General features: G+C 43.3%; 3 protein-coding genes across 3 annotated transcripts; 2 read left to right on the top strand and 1 right to left on the bottom strand.

The window, feature by feature from the left end:
• Positions 1 to 4,048: 4,048 nt before the first annotated feature.
• LOC133890376 (pectinesterase QRT1-like) lies at positions 4,049 to 7,164 on the top strand. Its single transcript, XM_062330769.1, has 5 exons — positions 4,049 to 4,401; positions 4,871 to 5,060; positions 5,148 to 5,354; positions 6,105 to 6,340; positions 6,929 to 7,164. Exons 1-5 carry the CDS (start codon positions 4,049 to 4,051, stop codon positions 7,074 to 7,076), a joined length of 1,134 nt encoding a protein of 377 aa, XP_062186753.1. The 3' UTR covers positions 7,077 to 7,164.
• A 595-nt stretch (positions 7,165 to 7,759) lies between these two features.
• On the bottom strand, positions 7,760 to 12,099 carry LOC133890582 (uncharacterized). Its single transcript, XM_062331025.1, has 6 exons — positions 11,065 to 12,099; positions 10,210 to 10,295; positions 10,024 to 10,128; positions 9,161 to 9,931; positions 8,727 to 8,949; positions 7,760 to 8,406 (listed from the first exon to the last, which is right to left on the bottom strand). Exons 1-6 carry the CDS (start codon positions 11,363 to 11,365, stop codon positions 8,000 to 8,002), a joined length of 1,893 nt encoding a protein of 630 aa, XP_062187009.1. The 5' UTR covers positions 11,366 to 12,099; the 3' UTR covers positions 7,760 to 7,999.
• An 8,127-nt stretch (positions 12,100 to 20,226) lies between these two features.
• Positions 20,227 to 21,180, top strand: LOC133891592 (uncharacterized). The gene has a single exon (XM_062332319.1). It carries the CDS (start codon positions 20,376 to 20,378, stop codon positions 20,946 to 20,948), a length of 573 nt encoding a protein of 190 aa, XP_062188303.1. The 5' UTR covers positions 20,227 to 20,375; the 3' UTR covers positions 20,949 to 21,180.
• Positions 21,181 to 23,913: the final 2,733 nt, after the last annotated feature.

The raw sequence follows: 23,913 nt of genomic DNA, 5'->3' as shown, positions 1-23,913 counted from the left end.
GTTCATAATGTCTGAATAATGTTTCTACGCTTTGAGACACCTACTAAAGTGCTACAACAAATATCTTTATAGTATAATATGTTAATTTATAGAGGCAAGCTAGAAAATATTTATAGCAAAGTGCCTCTATAGATAGTTTTTGTTGTAGTGGTAAAATCTTGTAATATCTCTATTAAGCCAGTGACACACGTCGACATATGTAGCAGTTGTACATGATCACCATTTCAATTCCAGTGATTAATTCGTTTTGACAATTTTTCACACACGAGATTTCATGAATGGTTCCACCCCTGACAGGTAAATAAAGAGATTTCTAAGCAAGGTGATCAATATAGATAGAAGCAGCAGATGGGTTTTTTTTCTTCTTCTCTGTTTTCTCTTGGTTTGGGGCGGTTGGGGGCGAGGAGAGGGATGGGAGGCGGTTTTTAAAAAAAAGCATGATCGAGAACTAAAAATAGAATCATGAGAGAAAGTACAGGTAAATGACAGTGGGTAGGCCAATGATTCAATGACATGATCCTCTTACGACTCTACGAGTGGATAGACCTGATGACGATATCGCATGCATGTGGTTGCACTTACACCACATAGTGAGCACATAATTAAGTGTTCAAATATCAGCACAATAAAAGTCATCTCACTTAGGATCTCGCTAACATTATTGGATTATTGACTAGTGGGGGGGGGGGGGGTTATCAGCCAGCAAACTTACAGGATTCGATACTAGGGTGATCGTCTGTCCCTGTTCGAGTTTTTTTCTTACTCTAGCTCCAAATTATATATCTAGCCTTTTTTGTCCAAGCTAAGTGAAGGGAACAACCTAAAGAGCAAATAGAACACCATTCCGTGCACGATGGTTGCGCTTTTCGTTCCTCTTCCCGTTCGTTTCTGTTCTGCATGCGAAGGAAGGGGCGTGCATGGACTCGGGCTACAGGCTTAGGCTACCTCCAACGGAGCTGGTAAAAGGATCCCCTATTACTGTGCCGACGATTTTTTATCTTTTGCCGATCGAAACGGGAGGCAAACTACTCCAATAACATCGGCATCGACCTGTACAGGAATACAGGCACAAAGCCAACGTCCCCAAACTTGCGGACGAAAAATAGACTCCGTATTATTGTAGCAAGAGGATGACTGTAGGTCTGAGGAGAGATAGAAAGTAATAGAAGGTAAGAAATATGGTAGCTGTTGGAGATAAAAAAAATAGAAGATGCTGTAATAGTGTTATAAGGGATAGATTTTTAGAGTAACTATTAGAGATGACCTAAGGTACTGTTTGTTTTTTATTTTTGTTTTGTTTCTACTGCTGTCAGAAATCAGAAGTTAGAACAAACATGATTTTGAAGAACTAGTTTCTGTAGAAGCCAAAAGCCCGCTTCTAATGAAAATGAACTAGATATTTTTTTAGAAACTATATACTGAGAAGCCAAAAATTTATTATAGAAGCTAACAAACTATTTCTAAAAACAATTTTTCAGACAAACTAAAAACATAATTTTTTAAAAAAACTCAAAAACAGAAACCCAAATAAACATACGCTTAAGTATACGTCTTGCTTGCTTTGCCTGAGTTGCTTCGTCATGCGTTGGGGACAATAGTGATTGATGTTCAGGAAGATAAGAAATGTGTGCATCAATTAAGCTTGCGAGTTTTCTTTGTGATGCGCGCTTCTATCAAATACGACGGCGAGATTTGACCCTGTTCATCTATTCTATTGCTATATAAAACAGGAGGTGTTTCAAAACCTCTTCTCCTTACTCTTCTTCTATTTAATAAAAACCATAAAATTTAAATAATTTATCTATTTTTTTCATCAATCCTCATTCTCCAGCCTCACTGTCTTGTTACCGGCTACAGATATGAGATCGGGTTTTACTAATAAAAATAAATGAAAAAATTAGGAGGGAAAGCAGATAATTTTTTGCTTCTTTTTCGGATCATATTTGAAACCAAACTATAGCATCGCTCCCGATATATTCGTTCGACAGTGCTTCTATGGTATATTTATATCTTCATAACTTGAATTTATAATTTATATTATCATACCTAATATTTATATTTTTATTGTAATACACAGACATTTACTTGGTCTTTCTTTCCTGTGCCGGTCTCCTGCTAGCCACTTGGGCTCAAATCGTACGAGCCATTCGGTATGGGCGTCTTCATGTGTCCATGTCCAACACCACCAAAATGACCCATTTGGCCATTTGGGCTCAAATCTTCGAACTAGCTCGAAAGTGGGAATTTCTTTATTTTTATATTTTTATATTTTTATATTTGCAAAAATACGTGGTTATTTTAAAATATTGCATATCTAAGCTATTGTCGTCTGTTGGATGGCCGACACTAAGATGTCGTTCTTCTAACAGGCGACATCTTTAAAAAATAAAGGTGTCGCCCGTTCAACAGACGACACTTTAAAAAAAATCAAAAAACATTGCATTCTATTACTCTCAAAATTCGAAATAGTTATAAAAAATTCTAGAAAAAATATATGTCGTAAGGGATACTATAATCTAGCTCTCAAAATAAATTGAGACAAAACTATGATTTGTACAATGAGAAACAAAAAAGGCAAATTTCTGTACGTAGACAAGTTATTGTTTGAGTTGATTTTTTTTAGAGATGGATTATAGAATCCTCTATAAAATATTTTTTTAGAATTTTTCATGATAATTTTGATATTGTTTTGAATTTTGAGAGCAATGGAACAGTGTTCTTTGATTTTTAAAGGTGTTGCTCGTTGAATGAGCGGCATCTTTACTTTTTTACCGTTGAAAGGGCGATATTTTGGTGCCGCTCATCCAAGGAGCAACGGTAATCTAGATGTGTAATATTTTAAAATGATTATATATCTGTATAAATATTAGAATATAAAGATATAAAAATAAAGAAAATTCTCGAAATTGGACACACGAGCCCAAAAGTCGCAGCCGCATGCCGAACTAGCCAACTTTTTATTTTCTAATTTGGAAGAAATAGACGTCAGTTTGAAAAAATAATAAAAATAGACATTTGTCGCCTTTCGAAAGACAAGAAATAAATCTCTGCTAAATTAGAAAATAAAAAAATAAAAAAATCAAACTACACACTCCCTAACAAAAATCCAAACTCGGGCCCAATGTCAGCCTCACTAGCCACTCCTGAACCGAACACACTACACCCCACTCCACTTCCCGCTGCTACCACTCTAGCCCGCCGGAGCCATGAAGTCTATCGCTGACCACCACGGCCTCCACTCCCCTTCGACGTCGTCGGCGACCAAGATCTCCATCCCCTTCTCATCTGGCGACACATCCCTGTTTGGAAAAGGGAGGTACAAGACTTGGGCTCTCGCTGCTATCGCTCTCCTCGCGCGACGACAACAACTAGTTAATCCATAACCCTTACGAATTCCATGGCCACAAAATGAACAGCATGCGAGTGCTATCGTGCCAGCACAGTCAGCTACTCAGCTATGCACTGTACGAAACCTCCACAAACCGCCATGTCAGCGCGCTTTAAGCGACAGTTTTCGACGATTACGTAAACGAAATGGCCCTCTAATTCCTCGCGAGATGGAAAACGGCCCTCTAATTCCTCGAGAGAAGGAAAATGGCCCCTCCGAAAGAACTTGGCAGCCGAACGAAGCCGTGCACACAATTCCATAGCACGGCCCCTTTCGCCCTCACGGATGCGTGCGCCGAGGAAAAATGAAGGCGATCAGAGCTAGCGCGGCCGCCGGGCGCGGCCCGGCCCGTATTTAATGTCGTCATCACCACTTTCCTCACGCCTCCAACGTCTCGCGTTCCATTCCATCCTCACCATTCTCGTATCATCATCGTCGTCACCCCTCTCATGTCATGCAAATATGCAATGCAGCGTGCGGTGTGAAGCAACCCCACCGTACTCTATATATTCATTCTTCCCGGCCCTAAGCTCCCTCCCCGTCTCCCAAGCTAAGCAGCTAACCACACTACACCATAGTTGCGAGCTGTTTGGCGTCACGTGCACAGCACACTGGTTCTCTCTACGTGACAACCTGACCCGAGGCTAAGCTAGCTAGGCCATGGCCATGGCCGCCGCGGGGGGCAGGAACTGCAGGCGCCTCTGCGCGGCCGTTCTCGTCCTCGTGTTCATCGCAGCCGTCGACTCTGTCCCGGAGGGAGCCGGCGCCGGGGACAGCGGGTTCATAACGTGGGACGACCTCAGCATGCCGTCCGCCGTGGCCGGCACCTCCGCCGGTGGCGTTGGCGTTGGCGTTGGCAAGGCGGCAGGGGAGGACCGTGGCGTCCGGACGACGACGATCGTGGTGTCGCAGGACGGGACGGGGCACTCGCGGACCGTGCAGGGCGCCGTTGACATGGTGCCCGCCGGCAACCGCCGTCGGGTCAAGATCCTCGTCCGGCCGGGCGTGTACAGGTGCGTGATCGGCCGCCGCCGCCGCCCGCCCGCAGCGATGCTTTGCTTTGCCTCCTCCACTACCGCCTCTCTTCTCTTGCAGTAACTGCCTCAGCGTTAATGGGTTGTTAAGTGATCACGACGTGTGTTCGACTGTTCGTCTCCCTCTTGCCTCTTCTCTTAGCTGCAACTCTTCTCAAAGTTCATTTCAAAAAAAAAAAAACCTCTTTTCCCTCACCCTTTTGTTTTGTTTTGCTAGTTTTGGACAGCCAGTTCATCGAGTGTTCTACTAGTAGCAGTTTTCCATTTTTCGCAGTGTTCAAAACTTGGAAGCAACTGGTGCATGAAGTGGCATTTAGCTTGTGGAACTGCATTTTGCAGGCCCAGCAAGTACGAGCTGTATTCGTACAGCATCCTAATTTTGGTACGACATGGTCATATGTCCATGGCAAGGTGTAACAATTAAGGTAGGTGTGCAATGCAATGGCAGGGAGAAGGTGACGGTGCCGATCACGAAGCCCTTCGTGTCGCTCATCGGCATGGACACCGGCCGCACGGTGATCACGTGGCACGCCAAGGCGTCGGACGTCGACCCGTCGGGGCACCAGATCGGCACCTTCTACTCCGCCTCCGTCGCCGTCGAGGCCGACTACTTCTGCGCCAGCCACATCACCTTCGAGGTATACACACACTGTGATCTTGCGCCCAAGTGGTTGTGCTAGCTTGTGCGTGACATGGGTGCATATACACATCTCTGTGATCCGCAGAACTCCGCGCCGGCGGCGGCGCCGGGAGCCGTGGGGCAGCAGGCGGTGGCGCTGCGGCTGTCCGGCGACAAGACCATGCTGTACAGGTGCAGGATCCTGGGGACGCAGGACACGCTATTCGACAACATCGGCAGGCACTACCTGTACAACTGCGACATCCAGGGTTCGATTGATTTCATATTTGGGAACGCAAGGTCCTTGTACCAGGTACCTAAAAGATTATAATCTGTTACTAATGTTTATTCACCATGCCCAAATTTACTCAAAGTTTTTGCGATGATTTGAATTACGTGATGTTGCTTTCAGAGAGAGAGAGACTTCGGTCTAGACTACTGGTTTTATGATGATATTGTTAGCTTACCATCTTCATGCCTTCCATTCCTTTGATTAGAGTTGTCGGGTTGCTGTCACAAATCACAATTCGGGCACTCACCACCCCTGACATTTCATATTCTTACGGCAAGAAATGCTTTGACATTTGGTTTCTCTCTCACTTTATATGTGTCTAGCTTCTAATGCTCTACATGGGCACACAGGTTAGCACCTAGCTTAGCTAGCCGGCTCAGTGGAATCAGGTAGTGAGGCACTTAGCCCTGCAAAAACGCTGCTGCAATGCTCTTACACGAATCCATTCTCAAAACCTTATCAGATTCAGTGGTCACATCCCCAAAACAATCCTCCAAGCCCAAGTGGCAATGAGTGCGACACCACACCAATTTGCAACGCGGGAAATTTTTTTCTCTCCATTTCAGCTCTTTTTTTTTTCAAAAAGAGTTTTATTAATTCTTATCGTTACATCAAATTGATATAATCGTACAAAAGTTTACTCTAAACTTTACATAATTAAGATACACGCAACCAAAATCGGATTGTTTCTAAGCAGGCTCTACACGACCACGGCACGAGTGGGGCACGATGGGTATACGGTGACACGCTTCTTGATCTGAATGGAAGCAGGGGTGCACGCTGCACGCGGTGGCGACGAGCTACGGCGCGATCGCGGCGTCGCAGCGGGGCTCGCCGGGGGAGGACTCGGGCTTCTCGTTCGTGTGGTGCAAGCTCACCGGCTCCGGCATGCTTTACCTGGGCAGGGCGTGGGGCAGGTACGCCAGGGTGGTCTACTCCTACTGCGACCTCAGCGGCATCGTCGTCCCCCAGGGCTGGAGCGACTGGGGCGATCGGTCAAGAACAAGGCAAGTAAACGTTCAAGTCACGTAGTTTGGAACATAGGAATTTCACAGTAAACGTTCAATTCACGTGAATATAAAAATTTCACAGTAAAAGATTGTTTGAATATAAAAGCAGCATCACTCTGCCGTTTATCACTGGTTTCCTCTTAGCCGCCGTTGTTTGGAACATAGGAATTTCACAGTAAACGCTCAATTCACGTGAATATAAAAATTTCTAGTGTTTCAAATAAGAATTCAAGTAGATACCTAACGGGTAGTTCTGAGTTACTACTTAGTTTATTTTTTTATTAACTTAGTTAGATTGAAGTTCATTTCTAGTTTATTTTTTTTTTAGTTTGGGTCAACTCAATGGTCTAAAAAGTTAAAAACTTGCATCCTAGTTCCAAACATTGCCTTTTAACCCCATGATAAAAATTCATAGAAAGTAGGTAGGTAGTTGCCTAGCAGGTTCACCAAACAGTCTTTACAAGGAAATGCAGTTAGTTACCACATGCGGCTCGCCTGTTACCAGCCGGGTCTTCCAAACCTGACAAAACGATACGGCACAGCATTCGTCAGAAAGTGATATTTCTGGATTCATTTCTTGGACAGAACGGTGCTGTTCGGCGAGTACAGCTGCAAGGGTCCAGGGGCGAGCACGAGGCAGAGGGTACCTTGGTCCCGGGAGCTCTCCTACGAGGAGGCGCGGCCGTTCCTCGGCCGGAGCTTCATCAACGGCGAGCGGTGGCTCAGGCTGTAGATCCCACCACCGTTCCTCGGTTGGTGCTTCGTCGACGGGGAGCAATGGCTCGTGCTGTAGATCCTGCGAATTCTGCACATTCCTCTACTCTTCCATCTTCTTCATTGCAGATGATGTACCTAGCATCTAGTCAGCTCACATGTACGGGGTACCATACTACCATGTGACAAACCTGACACGTCCATATATGTAGTGAGATGAGATTTGTTCGTCTTGTGAATCATGGCAAGATAAGGGTTTGCTTGTGTGAAGGAACAAGGGGAGGCCATCATGTGACACGCCTCATGTCAGGGACCTCAGGCCAAACATAACAGAAAATCAAAATTGTGAGAACATGGAATGGCTTCCAGTACAGATGTCTAAAGATTCAGGATGCCATAAATAGATGGCACATGCCTTGGAGAGTGAAAAAATGCTCTCAATTTCCGACTTCTTCAGATCAACACGCGCAACTGCAGTTCAGGGGATGGCAGGATGTTCATCATAACAATCAGAATGAATCATGACAAAATCAAGTACTGAAATCATCGCAGCGCTTAAATGCAGACCCACCAATTGAGCAAGAAGACTTGAGCAAAATCACAATACAAGCAAATCAGGACAAGAATTTTATTCTCAAAAGAATGAACTTAACTGATTGAGAATAACTTGAACCATAGTTGAGGCCAGAAAACACCGTAACAGAAGCAAATATCATTCAGACTACTATACAACGTGACTAGGAAGGGTAACATTTAGCTTGCAATCCGTGTGTCTGGTAACATAAACAACACAACTACCAGCAAAATAAAAAAACTAGGAAAGGTTCGTGTAAGACAGAGACGACAATACTCTCTGATATAGCAACCTAGTAAAAACCCTCCAATGGGATTCAATTACCATATCTATAGCTATGTACATGAATCTAAGGTTGGGGCATCCCTTCATGTCTCGCCAACCTCAGTTGTTTGTTTCTCATCCCCATTGCAGTCCAGTTCAGAATCATCATCATCATCTCTCGGACGCTTCCCTAGAATTGTTTCTTTCTCATCCTCCACAAAAGCAATAGTCTTATCAGTCAAACTAACCTCAGTTTGCTTACTAGCTTCTGCTTGTTTATCTCCACTGGAGCTTGCTGGGATAGCTGCAAGCTCTTGGTCAGGCACTGCAGAACTGCTAGAGTCCAGCATCCCAACGGATGACACAGTATCAGGTGGCTTTGTTCGGACACAATCTGAAGGTATTCTTGACAACACATCTGTCTTTGTTTCAATATCAATCCATTGGTTCTTGACCCAATCTTTTGAGATTCTTACATTCTTTAGCTGGCATACCCCAAAAAAGTTCTCTCCTGGAATAAAAAAGAAGAAATGTTATCATTTTTATGCATGGGGTGAATGATGATAATTTGTTAGAAATATTTCGTCTTTGTAGGATGCAATATCATTGGACAGATTGTTTCTTATTATATTTAATATAGGTAAAAGCGTACTTGGAAAGGTCAAAAACAGAAATGTGCTACGTTTTGGGAGTTCTAATTACAGCAGAAAATGGCATCTGCACATGAACCATCAAGATTCTACTATCTTAATTCAATGCTAGACAAACATTTTGTCAGACAACTTTTGTTTCTCAAATAAGGAAAATATCATTTCAACAAGGAAAAAACACCTGGAAAATATATTTGCAGGCTATCGGCTGCAGTGTTGTCCAAACTGGCGACAACTCCTTCCCACCAACCGCTAAATTGCCAGACATCAACAGCAGTCCCAGGTAAAAGAGAAGCACCATCAACAGAACTATTTTGTTGAGGACGTGGCCTGATTCTTAGCCGGTCTGGGCATCTCAGTCCCAGTTTATCAGGAAGAGCCAATGTGGAGGCAGGTACCATCTCCTACACGGAGGCATATAAAATTGTAACTGATACAGCACAAAATAACCTCATCCTTTTTAATCAAAGAATACATTTTAAGCAAGCACAATAGAATAGATAATCATATTGGGGGGGGGGGGGGTTGCAAAATTCCAAATACTATGATGCATTTTGCTTTTCTTAAAAGCTTATTAATCCGGCATAAATTTCAAACTCGGGTCAGTATTCATACCTCCAATCTTCCACTTTCATCAGCATTTTGGAGATCATCATATTGAACCTTCAGTTTGTTATGATTAGTACATGACTTCAGAACAGTACACCTGAACCAGCAGCCAATGATACCACTATCCTGAGACAAGATCTCTATTCTGTCACCAGAACTGTATGTTGGCATTAACTGATTCTGGGGCCCCATAAACTTGGTCGAGAGATGCTTCACAGGAGATTGTTTATTACTTAATTTCTGATAAGAGGGTACTGAGTCTGCTTGCGGGCCTCGACAGATTTTAGTACCCAAACATTTTGAATAAAGCCTCTCAAACTGCTTTGGAAACTTAATTTTCCCAGGTGTACAATATTCACCGTCCTTTTCTGGTTCGGCTGAAATTTTCAAGGACAGAACAGCAGCTTGACTAAAATATCCACGCAATGTTCTCAAGTCAAAATGCTTGAACTTATTTTTACTATACTGGCGAAAGCAGAAACGGATCCCAACCAAAGAAGAACTTGGCAGTGCATTGGAACATTTTTCATAATGATCAGGAGTTAAAACTGTTGCTATATCATCAACGCACTCCACACTGATTACTTGCGTAAAATGAGTGATGAAAACTTCACAAGGATGAGGGGGAGGAGGAGGTATAGCACAAGCAAATTCCTGGTTTTGATGAAACCATCGCACTCTAACCTTCTTCTGTCCCTTTTTATCTTCATACAAGTCTTCCAAGTATGCAAGATAGCGACTTTCTTCCTCAGACAAGACAAGCACAAAAGAGTGGGTCTGCAAAACAAGATGCCATATGACACTCTAGAAAATGTGTAGAAATGATCATGAGTACATACATATATACACAATGTCATGACAAAACTTACGGATATCGTGGTTCCATTGCGACAAAAAGCTTGATAATGACGAAGCTGCTTGCCACAAGTCCAGAAAGAACCAGACCATGTAATGTCTGAGCTGCAGGTTTTCCCCTAAGAGAAACACAGGAAAAATTAAGTAAACTCATACAATATGAAGATAAACTATACACAAATTTACAAGTAATCACTTACCAGATTTTGGTGCACAAAGCTTTCAGTTTCACCATATCCATCTAACCCAATGTCATTATCCACATAAGGTCCATATTTTAAATATTCTGAAATGAACAACAAACTATTACAATTACAAACAAAAAAGGAGATATCAATTATTAAAATAAAATAATACAGATGCCGATCACAAAAGTTATTGTGCTGAATATGATTGACTTCACAGGTACTTAGAATTTGAGTGTTTTTCCTTTGTGTGGGTTTTGGGGGTTGGGGGGGGGGGGGGAAGGAAACCAACAAAACCCTAATTGTGAAGGATTATAACTACAGGTGTCAAATAGAAGTGTAACCCCTCCCAAATAGGATGTGTGAGTGTGGTGTGTGTGCCTGACGTAATCGGAAAAAAGATCCATCTCAAATAGGATCGCTACTGGAGAGCATCCTAGGAAGCTTCAGCCCATTCATAGTGAGAATTGAGAAGGTTAATTGCCTCTCCATCAGCTTCACAGAAAATCAACCTTCTTCCACAATATTCAACTTTTTTGGTGTGAGGAAATTCGTGTTTGTAAAGTAGTACAAGAGCATATTTCATTGTGTCTGACAGGCCCTTAAAGGCTTGACCTTGCTTCATTGTGTTTGTCCCAGTGAAATGCTTCTACAATAAGGATGAAGGGGGCCAGCTACCTTGACAGAATTTTATAGAAGTCAAACTGCTACTACTAGGCTACATTCATGGCATTCAAAGCACCGTTAGGTTCCTAAAACTGTACACAAAGTTACATGTTAAATAAACAAGAGTAATGGATTACATAATTAGCGTCGGAAAAAACCATACAGTGACGAGTAAAAAAGAAACAGATGGGGAGCGAGAATTACTTGAGGCAAGAGTCTTCTCCGGAATGAAGGAGGTAAGCCAATCCACCACCTCACGGCGCGACCGCCACTTGCGCGCGAACAGCGCTGGCCCGCCGTCAGCACCGCCGCACCCCTGCGCCCTGCGGAAGTCCTCCGAGACCACGTAGAGCATGTGGCGCAGGCTCCTCTCCGTGCCGATGACGGCGAGGTGCGACCCGCCGGCCGCGTCCTCGAGGTAGTAATGCACTACGCGGCTGCCCCTCTCCTGCGACAGGAACTCCTCCCTCCACCTCACGAACTCCGGGCCGTCCTCCCTCGCCATCCTTGTTTGCAACGATGCCACGAACGAGGACGCCAGAAAGGGGCACTACGCAGACGAAGGGTCCTTCCGCAAAAAGCTCATGTCCTTATCAGGAAGGTCTTGGAAGGCGGAGACGACTTTAGGGCTGGTTCTCGGGGGAAGGAAGGGAAACCTGGTCTTTTTCAGAAACCTCGGAGAGCACAAGAATTTCACGGGAAACTTCAGATTAACCAAGAAAAGGAAGGGTTGGGGAACGGCGGCCGGGGATTTCTCCGAATCCCGGGACGGGAGGAGGATTCCTAGGGCTTCAGACGGATTTGGGGGGAGTCCTCGCCGGCCAGAGCGGCTTGAACCGGAAGGGATTCAGGCTTAGCAAGAATCCTTCCATGAACCGAACGCTGACCGCAATTGCAGTCTTGCGCCGATTTTTCTCAACGAAAACCCAGAAAATTTCTTAAGAGTTACTCCAAGAAGAGTCCGCGGCGGGAGGCGGCGGCGGCGCTCTGGGAAACCAGCGACAGGAGAGGCGAACGGAAGGCGCAAAGGAAAAGATTTCTCTCCGGGCGGGGCGCTTACGCGCAGGACTCCCTCTCCCTCCGAGTCGGCCGGGAGAGGAGGAGGAGGGGGCGAGGAAGCAGGGAGGGAGACGGACAGGTGGGATTGTGGGAAGGCGAGGTGGGTGAGGGGAGAGAGGGTTGAAGCCCTGGGAGAGGAAGGGAAGGGAATCTACTGTGCTTCCCCTCCGTCTTTTTTTTCGGGGGGGGGGGGGGGGGGGTTGTTTTCGGTGGCGGAGAGGCGGAAAGCGTAAACGGCTTGGGTGTGTGTCTTTCGCCTAGGGATACGGATGCACTTGTGCAACGAAGTCAAAAACAGCGATGGGCTGAAAAGGATGGTTGGTGATTACGTTCCTATCAGTAAGTTGGGGAGGGTTAAGCTCAATGTTTTGCGATCTATTATTTTAATATTTAAGAAGAAGAAACATCATCACGTTCATTTTTAAGTCACAAAATTATCACGTTAGTTTGGAAAAAAATCTAGATCACTTATTGTTACGAATGCTAACGGTATAGATTTAATCAAAAGTCCATATCAAATATGATTAATAAGATTATGTAATTTCATAATTAAAAGATTAAAATATATGGAAGATTAGAGGTTTAATTTTTATACTGATTGCAAAGCAAAATAACTAAATAAAGAATGAACTTTGCTATTTATCTGTCGCCAGATTTCTTACTTGAAAATCTGTCAAATTTGTGACTGTCTGATCTACTTTAAAAAGTGTAACCAATTTAATTAATAGCTGATGGATTTTTTGTTAACGGGTATTCGAACCGCACCTAACTCATTAAGACATGTGAGAGGACAGTGAGACTTCTAGCGTGTGTTTGGTTGGATGGCAATGTTAGATGGGATATGACTATACGTGTTTTTTAGATGAGATGATCTAATTTTTTGTTTAGTTGGGATGGATTGAATGAGTTAGTTTTCTGTTTGGTTAGTGAGATAAGAGTGGATAGGATGAGCCAATATTCTGTTTAGTTGATGTGATTAGAGTAGATATGATGATCTATTTATATTTATAGTACATCACATGAGAAGAATATTAGTGAATTTTTTTTATTTTTAGGAATTTATTTGAGACAAAAAAAAATTCTAGAAGTTATGCTTTTTTGAGAATTTTAATTAAATACTGATTCAAGCTTTTTAGATCAAACCAATTAAAACGGGTTGCTAGTGAGGTTTAGTTTACTTATAAAAATATTTATAATTTTCAGACTACTCATGTACTCATGGATAAAATGGAGAGTTAAATAAAAAACACGAACTCATAAGTATAGAAGAACAACGAAAACTTGGATGAGCTTGGCCGGTCGATTTCGTCGAACGGAGTCATCCGGCATAATAAGCGAATATTCTCGTATTGGATGGCCCTGTCCACCTCCCGTTCATCAACCAAATAACATAAAAATTGGATAATCAGCTTAAAATTGAGCTTTGATTTGTATACGCTCTCTCTCATATCTCTTGCCTTTTTTTCACCACTCTCAGAATAGTGCTTCTCTCTCTTCCTTTTCTCGAATGCAACACAGAGCGGTACAGATCTCTCCTCCCCTTCACCCTCCAACTCACTTTCCCATGCATCGAAGGTCTGTAGATTTGTAGAAATCATAGGTCATCTCGATTTGCTTCTTTTTCTTCTTCTTCTTTGTTGGTTATTATGTTCTGGTTATGGTTCGAATGGGAATTTTTATCAGATGAAGGGGGTTTCGAGTGTGTTTGTTATGTTTTTTCAGACATGGGTTCTATGTTTTTTTGAGTGTGTTTGTTAGGTTTTTTGATATGTTTTTGCTGTGATTCTAGGATTTAGGGTTTTGGGAAGTGTTAATTCAAGGAGCCCGTTATGGGACTCAAATTTGCATTCTTTTTCCAAAATTTTGTTCTTGGTGGTATGTATATCAATCAATTGATTAGCCTTTCGGCTCATGAACCAACCATTCTATGTGTTTGTGTTTCAATTGATCAACCTTGGCTCATGACACGATGACACAAATGTAGAGTTCTTCATTTTGGATCATTTCAGGTGAGTGTTAGTATTCTCTTTCCACGAGCATTTGTTTTTCTTAGTGTTGTCCATGTTATTTATGTTCATCTATTTGGTTCACTGTTCTAGTGTTGTTTTGATGTCTTTTTTTTCCAGAAAGATTGGTGAAGGAATCGAGTTGTATTCAGATCCTGCATTTTTATGTGGTGAGTATGCTCTCTAGTCTTTTTGCATGTGCTTCATTCATTTCATTCCAATAGTTTTTATTTGAGCAATATAGTTCTCATTCCTTCTGTTTTTATGCAAGTACATTGTGCTACTTATTCAGGCATGCACTTCCTATATGGTGGATTCGATTGCTGTTAGGAGGGGGGCATTCAATTCATGTATGTATGTATATGTGAAGTGTTTGGTAAGGTTTAGTGTTTATGTATTGTTTTTTATTTTCTATAAATTTGGCAAAAAATATGAAGTGATATGTATTAGTAGAGTTATGTTCGTAACAGGGAATCGTAACAGGGAACCGCTGAGGTTGGTCTGGAATAAAGAGAGGGGTAGGCTTTGCTGCATGTAATGTGGTTAAGTTTTTTTTCTATCTAGTTGATGAGTTTCTATTATAACGTGTATGTTATTTGATATCAATACATATGAGAGAATGTGGTTGCCTCTATGTTTTATCCATTTGTGTATCATTTTTATTTGTTGAATTTTGTTGTTGCTCTTATGATCCATGAAGTGTTCATTATTTTTTACCTGTACTATGTTGTCAGTATTTGTTCTTAGGATTTTTCATTTGTAATGTAGATTCTTTTTTTTTTCTGATATATGTTGAAATGCACGGCGGTGCAAGCATTTGACTTGTATGTATATGTGATGTGTTAGCTATGTGATATAAGTTGAAGGTCAAGTTGCGTGAAGAAGGTGCCCATGCGATTATTAGCTATTTACTCATGCCCCTTTTGCAGAAATTAGAAATAGTTTGTCATTCAATTTACTCTGGTTGACTCATGCTTTAGCTGTAATATTTTTAGCTAATGTGCTTCTCTATTCTTTTAGGGTTTTATCATGAATCTCTAACCATCTGAAACAGAGGTAGGCCTTGATATCCGAATGCCTCCTAGTGTTCATAATGAAGCACTGGAGAGACGTCTTGTTGAAGAATGGGCATCTTCTTCATGTAATTTGACCTTTGAGGTATGAATGTATGATGTTCTTGATGAGTTTCTGTTATAACATGTATGTTATTTGATATCAATATAATGAGAGAATGTGGTTGCCTTTATGTTTCATCCATTGTTCATCATTTTTGTTTGTTGAAATTTGTTGTTGCTCTTATGATCCATGAATTGTGCATCATTTTTTACATGTACTATGTTGTTAGTATTTGTTCTTAAGATTTTTCATTTCTAATGTAGATTGTTTTTGTTTTGCTGATATAAGTTGAAATACATGGTGGTGCAAGCATTCAACATGTATATATTTTTCTCTTTGTCTCCCTCTCGCTTTGTCTCTTTATTTTCCTTTTTCTGATTATGTATCTCTCTTTTTCTATTCATCTATCTACTTATCTCTATTTTGTTATGTATCTTTCTATTTCTATTTACCTATTTTCCTATTCACCTCTCTATGTAACATGTCTATTTATGTGTGTATGTGTGTGTTTCTTTCTTCTCTCTATTTCTCTCTCTCCCTCTCCCTCTGTTTTTCTTTAGGTATGTATCTTTATCTCTTTCTTTCTCTTTTATTTTTTACCTCTCTTTCTCTCTTTTTTTATATGTATAAGTATATGCATAAGTATATTTTATTATCTCCTTTTATCTATCTTTATCTCTTTCTTTCTCTCTTGTCTTTGCTATTTCTCTTTTTTATTATCTATATCTCTCTATAAGTATCTATATCTATCTTTATCTCTCTATGTGTGTTTCTATTAGTATCTTTCTCTTTCTCTCTTATTATCTGTGAATATTTGACTGTATTTATATCTATTTATGTATATCTACATTTATTTATTCTCTTTCTCTCTTTCTGAATATCTCTCTATCTCTTTCTCTTTTTATTATCTTTGTTTGTGTTTCTATTTTTGTTTATGTATTTGTTTCTACTGTTCTTTATATTTGTTTGTTTTTTAATGCTTATTTTGAAGATACCAAGGTCCTGATATATGTGGCACAAGTTTTTTTTAAATGCATTTTGAGAGGTTCAAGGTTGGTTATCCTTATATACCAAAACAAAATAATGTGTGTGTTACAAATTTTTTAATTATAATCCTGAACCCCTTGGTGCATTTTGAGATGTTCAAGATTGGTTATACTTAACATCATTTTATAATTTCTTTGCAGTGTTGACTGTGGTATTTTTGTGATGAATGTTATGGAGCTTTGGAGGTTTGGCGTGTAGCCGGTGGATGAATTCTGTCAAGATGACATTTGGAACATCTTCCTCTTCTTGGGTCGCAATGACGACGCCCCTCTTCTATTTCTTCTTCTCGATCTGAGGAATCTCGTTGCAGCTATGTCTCTCTCGTGATCCTCTTCGATTATTTGTCTTTTAATGATTTTTACTGGGCCTGACCCTGATTGTATTTTGGTTTCTTTTTTTTACTGGACCTCTGCCTATATTTAATTGGACCTCTTAACTATTGGGCCGGACCTTGGCCTAGAATTTTTTTGATTGTGTTTTGCTAATACAGTGTAGCAGTGAACAAAATAGAGCCAGACCCACTGTATTGTGGTGGGTTTTTTCTGTACTCGTTACAATATTTTTCCAGCGTTTCATAAATCTGACAATTTTTTCCTTTTTTATCTGTCTATTTTTTTGTCTGATGTGATAGTTTGTTATTGGTTCTGATAGATTTTTTTGTTAGAAAATCTGTCGACAGACGAATATTCAGTCCCATAAAGAATCAATGTTCCATCAATGTTGGAAAGTTGGGATTCTCAACTACGTCTCTCCAGCTACGCCCTCGCTGGCGTGTAGCTACGCCTCAGCTGGAGCTTCATGTTCGTCTTGGGCGTTGTGCCGCAGGTGCTCCTCGTGGTCGGCGTGCTCACCGTGCCGGAGTCGCACCGGTGGCTTGCCATGCACGGACTCGACGACGAGGCACGTGCCGTTCTCATGCGCACGTCCGACACGCCCGTCTAGGCTGATGGCTGGCTCAAGGAGATCAAACAGGATGTCGTGGCGCAAGCAGGTGGGACCCGCGCATGAAGGGAGCTCTCCGTTAGTCCATCGCCGATGGTGCGGGGGGTCAATGCGATCGCCTTGGCCTGCAACCCCAAGTTCGCCACTAGCACTAGAGACTCCGTTTTCGGCAAGAACTTCAGCGTCCTCGACACCGAGAAAGGCAAGAACAACCGCTCCTGCTAAGGGAGGCCACATTTCAATTTCTACACGTTCGGAAGGTGGTTCTGCCAAGGATGATCGCCACCATGGAGAGATGTGCGCGCAGGTGCAACACAGCCTGCTATCCAGGCTGCTGCTACTAGGAAGGAAAATATCACAATAGAGGTGGTGATGAACGATGATGCCATGGACCAAACGAGGATAATGTGGAGTCGTGGACCATGTGGTGGTGGCCGTGGCCGTGGCGAGGAAGAATGTGGCCAAGATGATGCAAAGGGTGAGATGCATTTGCAAAGCTTTGAAGGCGTTCTCACTTCAGCGCCCGCTGGAAGGACGTGGTTGTGGATGAGCTAATTACTTGCAGTATCGGAAATCAAAATGAAGTGGTCCGACATTGCACTGGAATTGCAGCGTTTGCAGTTGGACATCCAGCTAAACCAATTTTGATTAGTAGCAGCGTCCACCTCCGTTTGTTCATAAATCAGATTCTAAAGATGGTGGAACACCCAATTATATTCAGAGTTTTCTATAGAGAAACTTATAATTCAAGTACTATTTCATCAGGATCAAGTGCCTGCAAATGAAATTTCACTGGAAACCAATGGACTATATGAAGATCATTTTTTCCTAGAGAACTTAGTAAGACTATCCGCTGACTCCAAGTTGGATATAATTTGGAAAATGGAACTCTTAGACTGGACCTGAAGTAAGTCATGAAGCTTGAGGGTCCAAGTATATGAATGAACTGTGAATCTTGACAGTAAATCTGATAAAACCATCCGGCTACAGTGAGTTGATTCGTGATTCAAATACATCTACTCAGTAAACTTGTCCACTTATTTTCTGGACAAGTTTGCATCCTGTTTCAAAATCTTTAGAAGCGCCTTGATGATTTAACATTGACAGACTCACATGATTGTTGGACCTACATTTAGGGTTCTGCTGCCTTTTCCTCCAATCAAGCTTACAACACTCTGATGGGGCATTCACCAACCCATCCTGCTTACAATTGATTATGGAGATCCTCTTGCCAGAAAAAACACAAAATTTTCTTTTGACTATTGTTGAAAGATAGATTGAACACAAGGGGACTGTTGAGAAAAAAAAGAATGCCTTTAAAGAACTACACTTGTGAACTTTGCCTCACCCAATAGGAAGAAACCTTAGTTCATCTCTTTTTAAGCTGCAATTTTGCCAAAGCTTGCTGGGCTTTAATTGGCATCTCCATCCCTCAGAATATCTGCGCTGATCAAATTTGGTTCCATTTGAAAAGCCAACTAGATGTTTCCTTCTTCATGGAGATCATCATCTTGATGAGCTGGAGTATTTGGTCAACCCGAAATGACTGGTTCTTTAATGATATTGACCCTTTTGTTTTGGGATGTAATAGGAAGTTTTGCCACTAATTCACCTTGTTGGTTCACAAGGCAAAACAAAAGTACTCCCCCGCTATTCTTCAATGGATAGACTCCTGGCTGTAATGTTTTGGTTTTTCTTTTTCTTCCTCCCCCCATAATCCCCTCTGTTTCTTTTATTCTCTCTTTTTTTTTTATTTTTTTATCATTATCTATATATAATCTGTAGGGACTAGCTTCCTCCAATTCTTAAAAAAAGTAGGAGCAGTAATGTTTACTCGGAAATAATAACCAATTCTAGCACCAATGCTGTGCTGATTGGAAATGAAATTGAAGGTCCTTCACACCGAAAATTCTCGCATAGCCTGACGAGGATTCTTAGCAGGAAATATTTAGTGCTCTATAGGCGTGTTCAGAATAATCTTCCTGTACTAATGCGGATAGCATTGCTGAAAGACAGCTGCAGTGCTTTGGAGTTCACCGTTGAGAGATGTCCTCAACCAGATGGACGCTGCTACACGTAGCCGTTCCACAGGTAAACCACGCGGCTACAGTACCCGCGGGTGTACTGTAGCGATAATTGGTCGGACGGCAGTCGTACGCATAGCTTTTCCACAACCGGATATTGTTGAGCAGGTAACAATTTTTCCAACTTTTTTTTAAGAACCGGACTCCTAAGTGATCTAAGATTAAGTCCTAGGGATTCTTTACACGGCATAGATTTCTGTCAGAAAGAATTTTCGTTTTCTTCAGCATTCTAACAGTTTTACTTCACGGTTCCCGTTAGAAAGGGATTTTCAAATTTATTCTCTCTAAGACAGGATTCTCTCTTCTTTCCGATCGCGATTTTCCTTAATAGAATTTGTTGAAGATAAGAGAAAATAAAGGGAATGGGAACGGAAAAAGGAATCGAGAAGGGAACGAAATAAAGAGAATATGGTTGGAGATGGTCTAAGAACCGGAGTCCATATCACATATATATAATCGTGTACCATAAAATAGCTTGTAATTTTTATTAATGTTAGATTACATGAATAATCCATACCATATAATATAGGGCTAAATATTAAAGTCACATATATCACATTATAAAAAATTACATTTGTTCAGTGTGATCAGGAGTAGCCGCGCAATTGCACGGGTACTCAGGTTAGTTTGTGTGATGAGCAATGAGATATATATGTGGTGAAAAATGTGGCGTAGAAGTGTATTATATGTCTATCTACACGAGGTTTACTTGTGAGTCTATGACTTTATGATTAAAGTATTGAAAAGAATATTCTATGTCATATATAAATCTCCATAGATGCATATGTACATGTTACTATAAGAATTGGAATCTTTCTGTAAATCTTTTATGCGATTTCCATATTCCAAAGAAGGCACAATTCTGAGATCTTTTTTCAGTTCATATATAAATTGAGGTATTTCCATAAAGCATCTGTTCCGTTTTTGTATTGCAAAGGCCTAGAAATCGAGATTAATTTTTCGAATCCTACAAGAATTGAATTGTTTTTGTGTAATGTTTATATCACTTTTGTATTCAAAGAAACCATAGGAATCGAATGAACGTCAGAACGTGGTACCTATAAATGTTTATGTTCATGCTTGATTATTATTATCCTTACACAAAAAAAAGACAGAGAGCAGTGGCTATGCTATCCAGAGGTCTATCACGAAGAAGCGCAACACGAAAGCAATTCAACACCACAAGCTTCCTCCCTACCCCTTCCGGCTTCCCCACATCCCAGACCACTCCAGCACCGGCCAAGCGCCGGGCCGGCACAAGATGAACCAGCTCTCTCTCCTCCACCGCGCCCTCCACCTACCTCGCCTCCCTCCCAGACGCCGCCATGGCTTCACCACCGCCGTCCGAGCCCGCCTCTCCTCCGCTGAACCCACTCCACGACAGCAAGCAGCAGGGCGCCACGCCATAGCACCCCAAGCAAGCATCGAGCCAGCCGCAGCGCTCGAGGATGACCAGCTGCGGCTAACCCCCGCGGCGGTGGACGACGGCGGCAGGACGTGCGCGCTGCCGACGTGGGCGCTCATCGGCGGCATCACGGCGGGCGTGGCCGCGGCGCTCGCTCTCTCGGCCGGCGCGGGCCCCGCTCTGGCGCTGGGGCCGGAGGGCCCGCTGGTGGAGGAGTTCTGGGACAACATGCGGCGGTACGCGCTGTACGCGGTGACGGTGAGCACGGGGGTGGCGTACACGGTGCTGCAGCCCATCGTGGAGCTGCTCAAGAACCCTGTCACGGCGCTGCTCATCGTGGTGATCCTCGCCGGTAGCGGCTTCCTCGTGTCGCAGGTGCTCACCGCCATGGTCGGCAACTCCGACTTCATCTACAGGTACGAGCAGTAGCCGCCGTGTCGTGTGTGGTGGTGGTGCTAAGCCTGTGCCGGCGGATGGAGATGTGCACGTGTGGGTTGTACTCGTGCTGAAAGTTCAAACCCGCGAGCAATAGTCGTGTAACTGAGAACGCCTTCTCTTTTTAGCTAGTACAAGGTGATACGATCAAGGTTGTATTTCGTCAGTCTATCAGTCTGTTTGATGTCACTTTGAGCAGCTTGGCAACTTGCATTTTGTTCTCCTTCGCTCCAATTCGTCCTTCGCGTTTTACCACCTGCAGAGTCAGATTGATCGATACTCTGAACAACTTAAAGCCTAAAACTTTTTATCGGCCGGGAGCCCGGGACGCATGGCAACTGCTCTGCTCCCCAGGGCACGGCGAAACGGCGGGCAGGGCTGCAGCGCGCCAACAATGCTTGGTAGCTAGCTACCGGACCGCAGTGACGCGATCCGCGGGCGGGAGATGCACGGCACGCGCGCGGTGTGGGGAGGCAACAGGCGAGCAAGCAACCGGCACGGACGCGGCCGGGCGACTGGTTCGATCGAACCTTGGAGTTGGAGCAGTAGGCAGTAGCAGCCGATTAGCCGTGCCGGTGCAGCAGGAGAGGGGCGCCGGGTCGTGCGGCCAAGGCGGCTTCGGGTAAACGCGCGAGAGCGGCGAGCGGGCCGCGGTGAGGAATTGTATGGCGCGTGCGCGGTGCCGGACGGGGAAGCCGCTGGGCTCAAAACGGCCGGGAACTGGGGTGCGTGACACGGTACGATACGGGCGCGGCCGCGTGAGGTTGGATGGCGGCTGGGAGTGGCATGCGGCGGCGGCACCACGGCGACGTCGGCATATGCGGCTGATGCGTATGCGCGCGAGCGTGTAGTCCGTCGTGTCGCTCGGATCGCATGGGCAACGAGAAACGGGCCGTGGTGTGAGTTGGAGCTCAGCAGCCTTGAAGGCTCAGGCCTGTGTCTTTCTGAAAGGCCTTCTAGGCCGGCAAACCAGGCTTGCTTTTGCAGATGCGTTACGAACTTAGGAAATGGAAAGACGATGGGCCGGGCGCGGCCTGAAAGTGGGTTTGGTTACCTGCTTGTTTGTTTCGACTGAACAAAACGCACTCACGATCCTAGACCCTAAATATATAAGCTGGACCTCTTGCATCCAGTATGGTTATGGTGCTTTATAGGTCTGTTTACTTGGGCGGATGTTTTTTCGAAATCTGTTTTAAAAAGCTGATGTGGAAAAGTTTCTTATAAAAAACTGTTTTTAAATTGATTTTTGATGTAAATGAAATATATAATATATGTAATACATCTCATAACATCGTTCCTCAGAAACTATAAAAGCTCATCCAAACCAGTTTCTAACTTTTAGTAATAATAATAGTTTTTGCTAGCTTTTATTTCTTAAAAACTATTTTCAGAAACAGACTATTGGTTCACCTCTCTACTTCTGAGTAAAAAAAAAAACAGATGAAGTAAAACCAAACAGGGCCTAAAAGCTGGCTCGCTGAAAAGGTTCAGTCTGTTTCATGAGCATTGGTGGCACGCTGGCACGAGTGGTCGAAACAACTCTGCATCGTGATGTCAGGTTGGCCGCCGGTGCTCTAGTTCAGACTTGATGAAACCCGCTCCAGTTCAGACCTGATTGATGCGCACGTTTGGGCCATGTCGCTCATATCAGTCCCCTGACGGTTCCATCAACCCCACTCCGCGCCCGTGCCATGCCATCGCATTCGGCCATTCGCTTGTTCACGTCCGCATTGTTCAGGCTCGCCCGTGCGTTCGTCATGATACTTACGGCGCAATGGACCACCACTGTGTGGCCTGTGATTATTCAAGCCAGTTCCAACATTAGGGAATCGATTAAAGGTCAATCCGAGCGTGTCCTTGAAGTACATGCAGTTCACTAGTTTTTTTGAAGGTCAATGCAGCAATGTGTTGCACAGTTCAAGAGATGCTTCCTATACATGGTGCATGCGTTAAGATCGCCCGTTCTTCGTGATGATACTTCAATGGCACCATGGACCACAATTGCATGATCTATTATTAAGCTATCGAACTTTTCAGCTAGCTAGCACCATGGATCGATGCAAGCTCCATGAATTTGAGTGTGTTCCTGAAGCCTAGCTCGTTAGTTTATCCAAAGACCCTCGGCTTTGCAGGCTGTCCCTTGCTACTAAAGCTTCCTGTACTATATTCCGGGATCCTGCTTCCTTCTTGGACTCTTGGTTGATGGAACTTATGGAGCATGCATTGAGAATTTAAGATTGCCAAACTCTAGTACATGCAGGAGCAGGACAAAGCGCCACTTATTCTAGCTGCTTCCTTTGAGTCGATCATCTGGTACAACGCAGGCTGCTGCACAGCTACCTGCGCTGCATCTTTATGTGCTGCAGTTCTATATAGTGGATCGGGTAGAATGTCTGGGTAATGACCTCACTGGTCCTCTGAAAGCGAGGTTTCATCTTCCATGATTCTTTTTTCTCACTTTTGGAGGATTTTTTTGGCGTCTGTTCTTTCACAGGTCACACAGTGCTAGCTCCACTCCACTCCACAGCTCCCTAATTTTGTTTTTCGTCTTTGATGTTTGAGTGGGTATAACCGATCGGAATTTCCCAGTTGTTGAATTAAGTAGGGGAACCAATCATCGAGCTCAGCCGATCCAATAGAAACAACAGCCTAGAACAGTGAGACGTACACATCAGGCACTCACCATTTGGAAGGTCAATGCTCCTTTTGGTTTCAGGATCAGTCATTTTATTACAGATTGATCGCATCATATGCATTAAACAATATATACATCGAAGGTGATCAGATAACGTAAACGCAAGAGCCGGGAGAAAATGTTTGAGTACAGAATGAGAAATGTTCGATGGATGGGATGATTGGGCGGACACATGTTTCTCGATCTGCAGAAATGGACGGGGCCACCGGAACGTTCACAATGACCTGGTACAGTGGTGCGAGCTGAAGCTGTGAGAGCACCGAC

The sequence above is a fragment of the Phragmites australis genome, chromosome 14 (genome assembly GCF_958298935.1).
Source record: "Phragmites australis chromosome 14, lpPhrAust1.1, whole genome shotgun sequence".
In the NCBI taxonomy this organism is placed as follows: domain Eukaryota; kingdom Viridiplantae; phylum Streptophyta; class Magnoliopsida; order Poales; family Poaceae; genus Phragmites; species Phragmites australis.
Note: the sequence above shows the minus strand (reverse complement) of the source record. Positions and strands in the feature narration are given on the sequence as shown.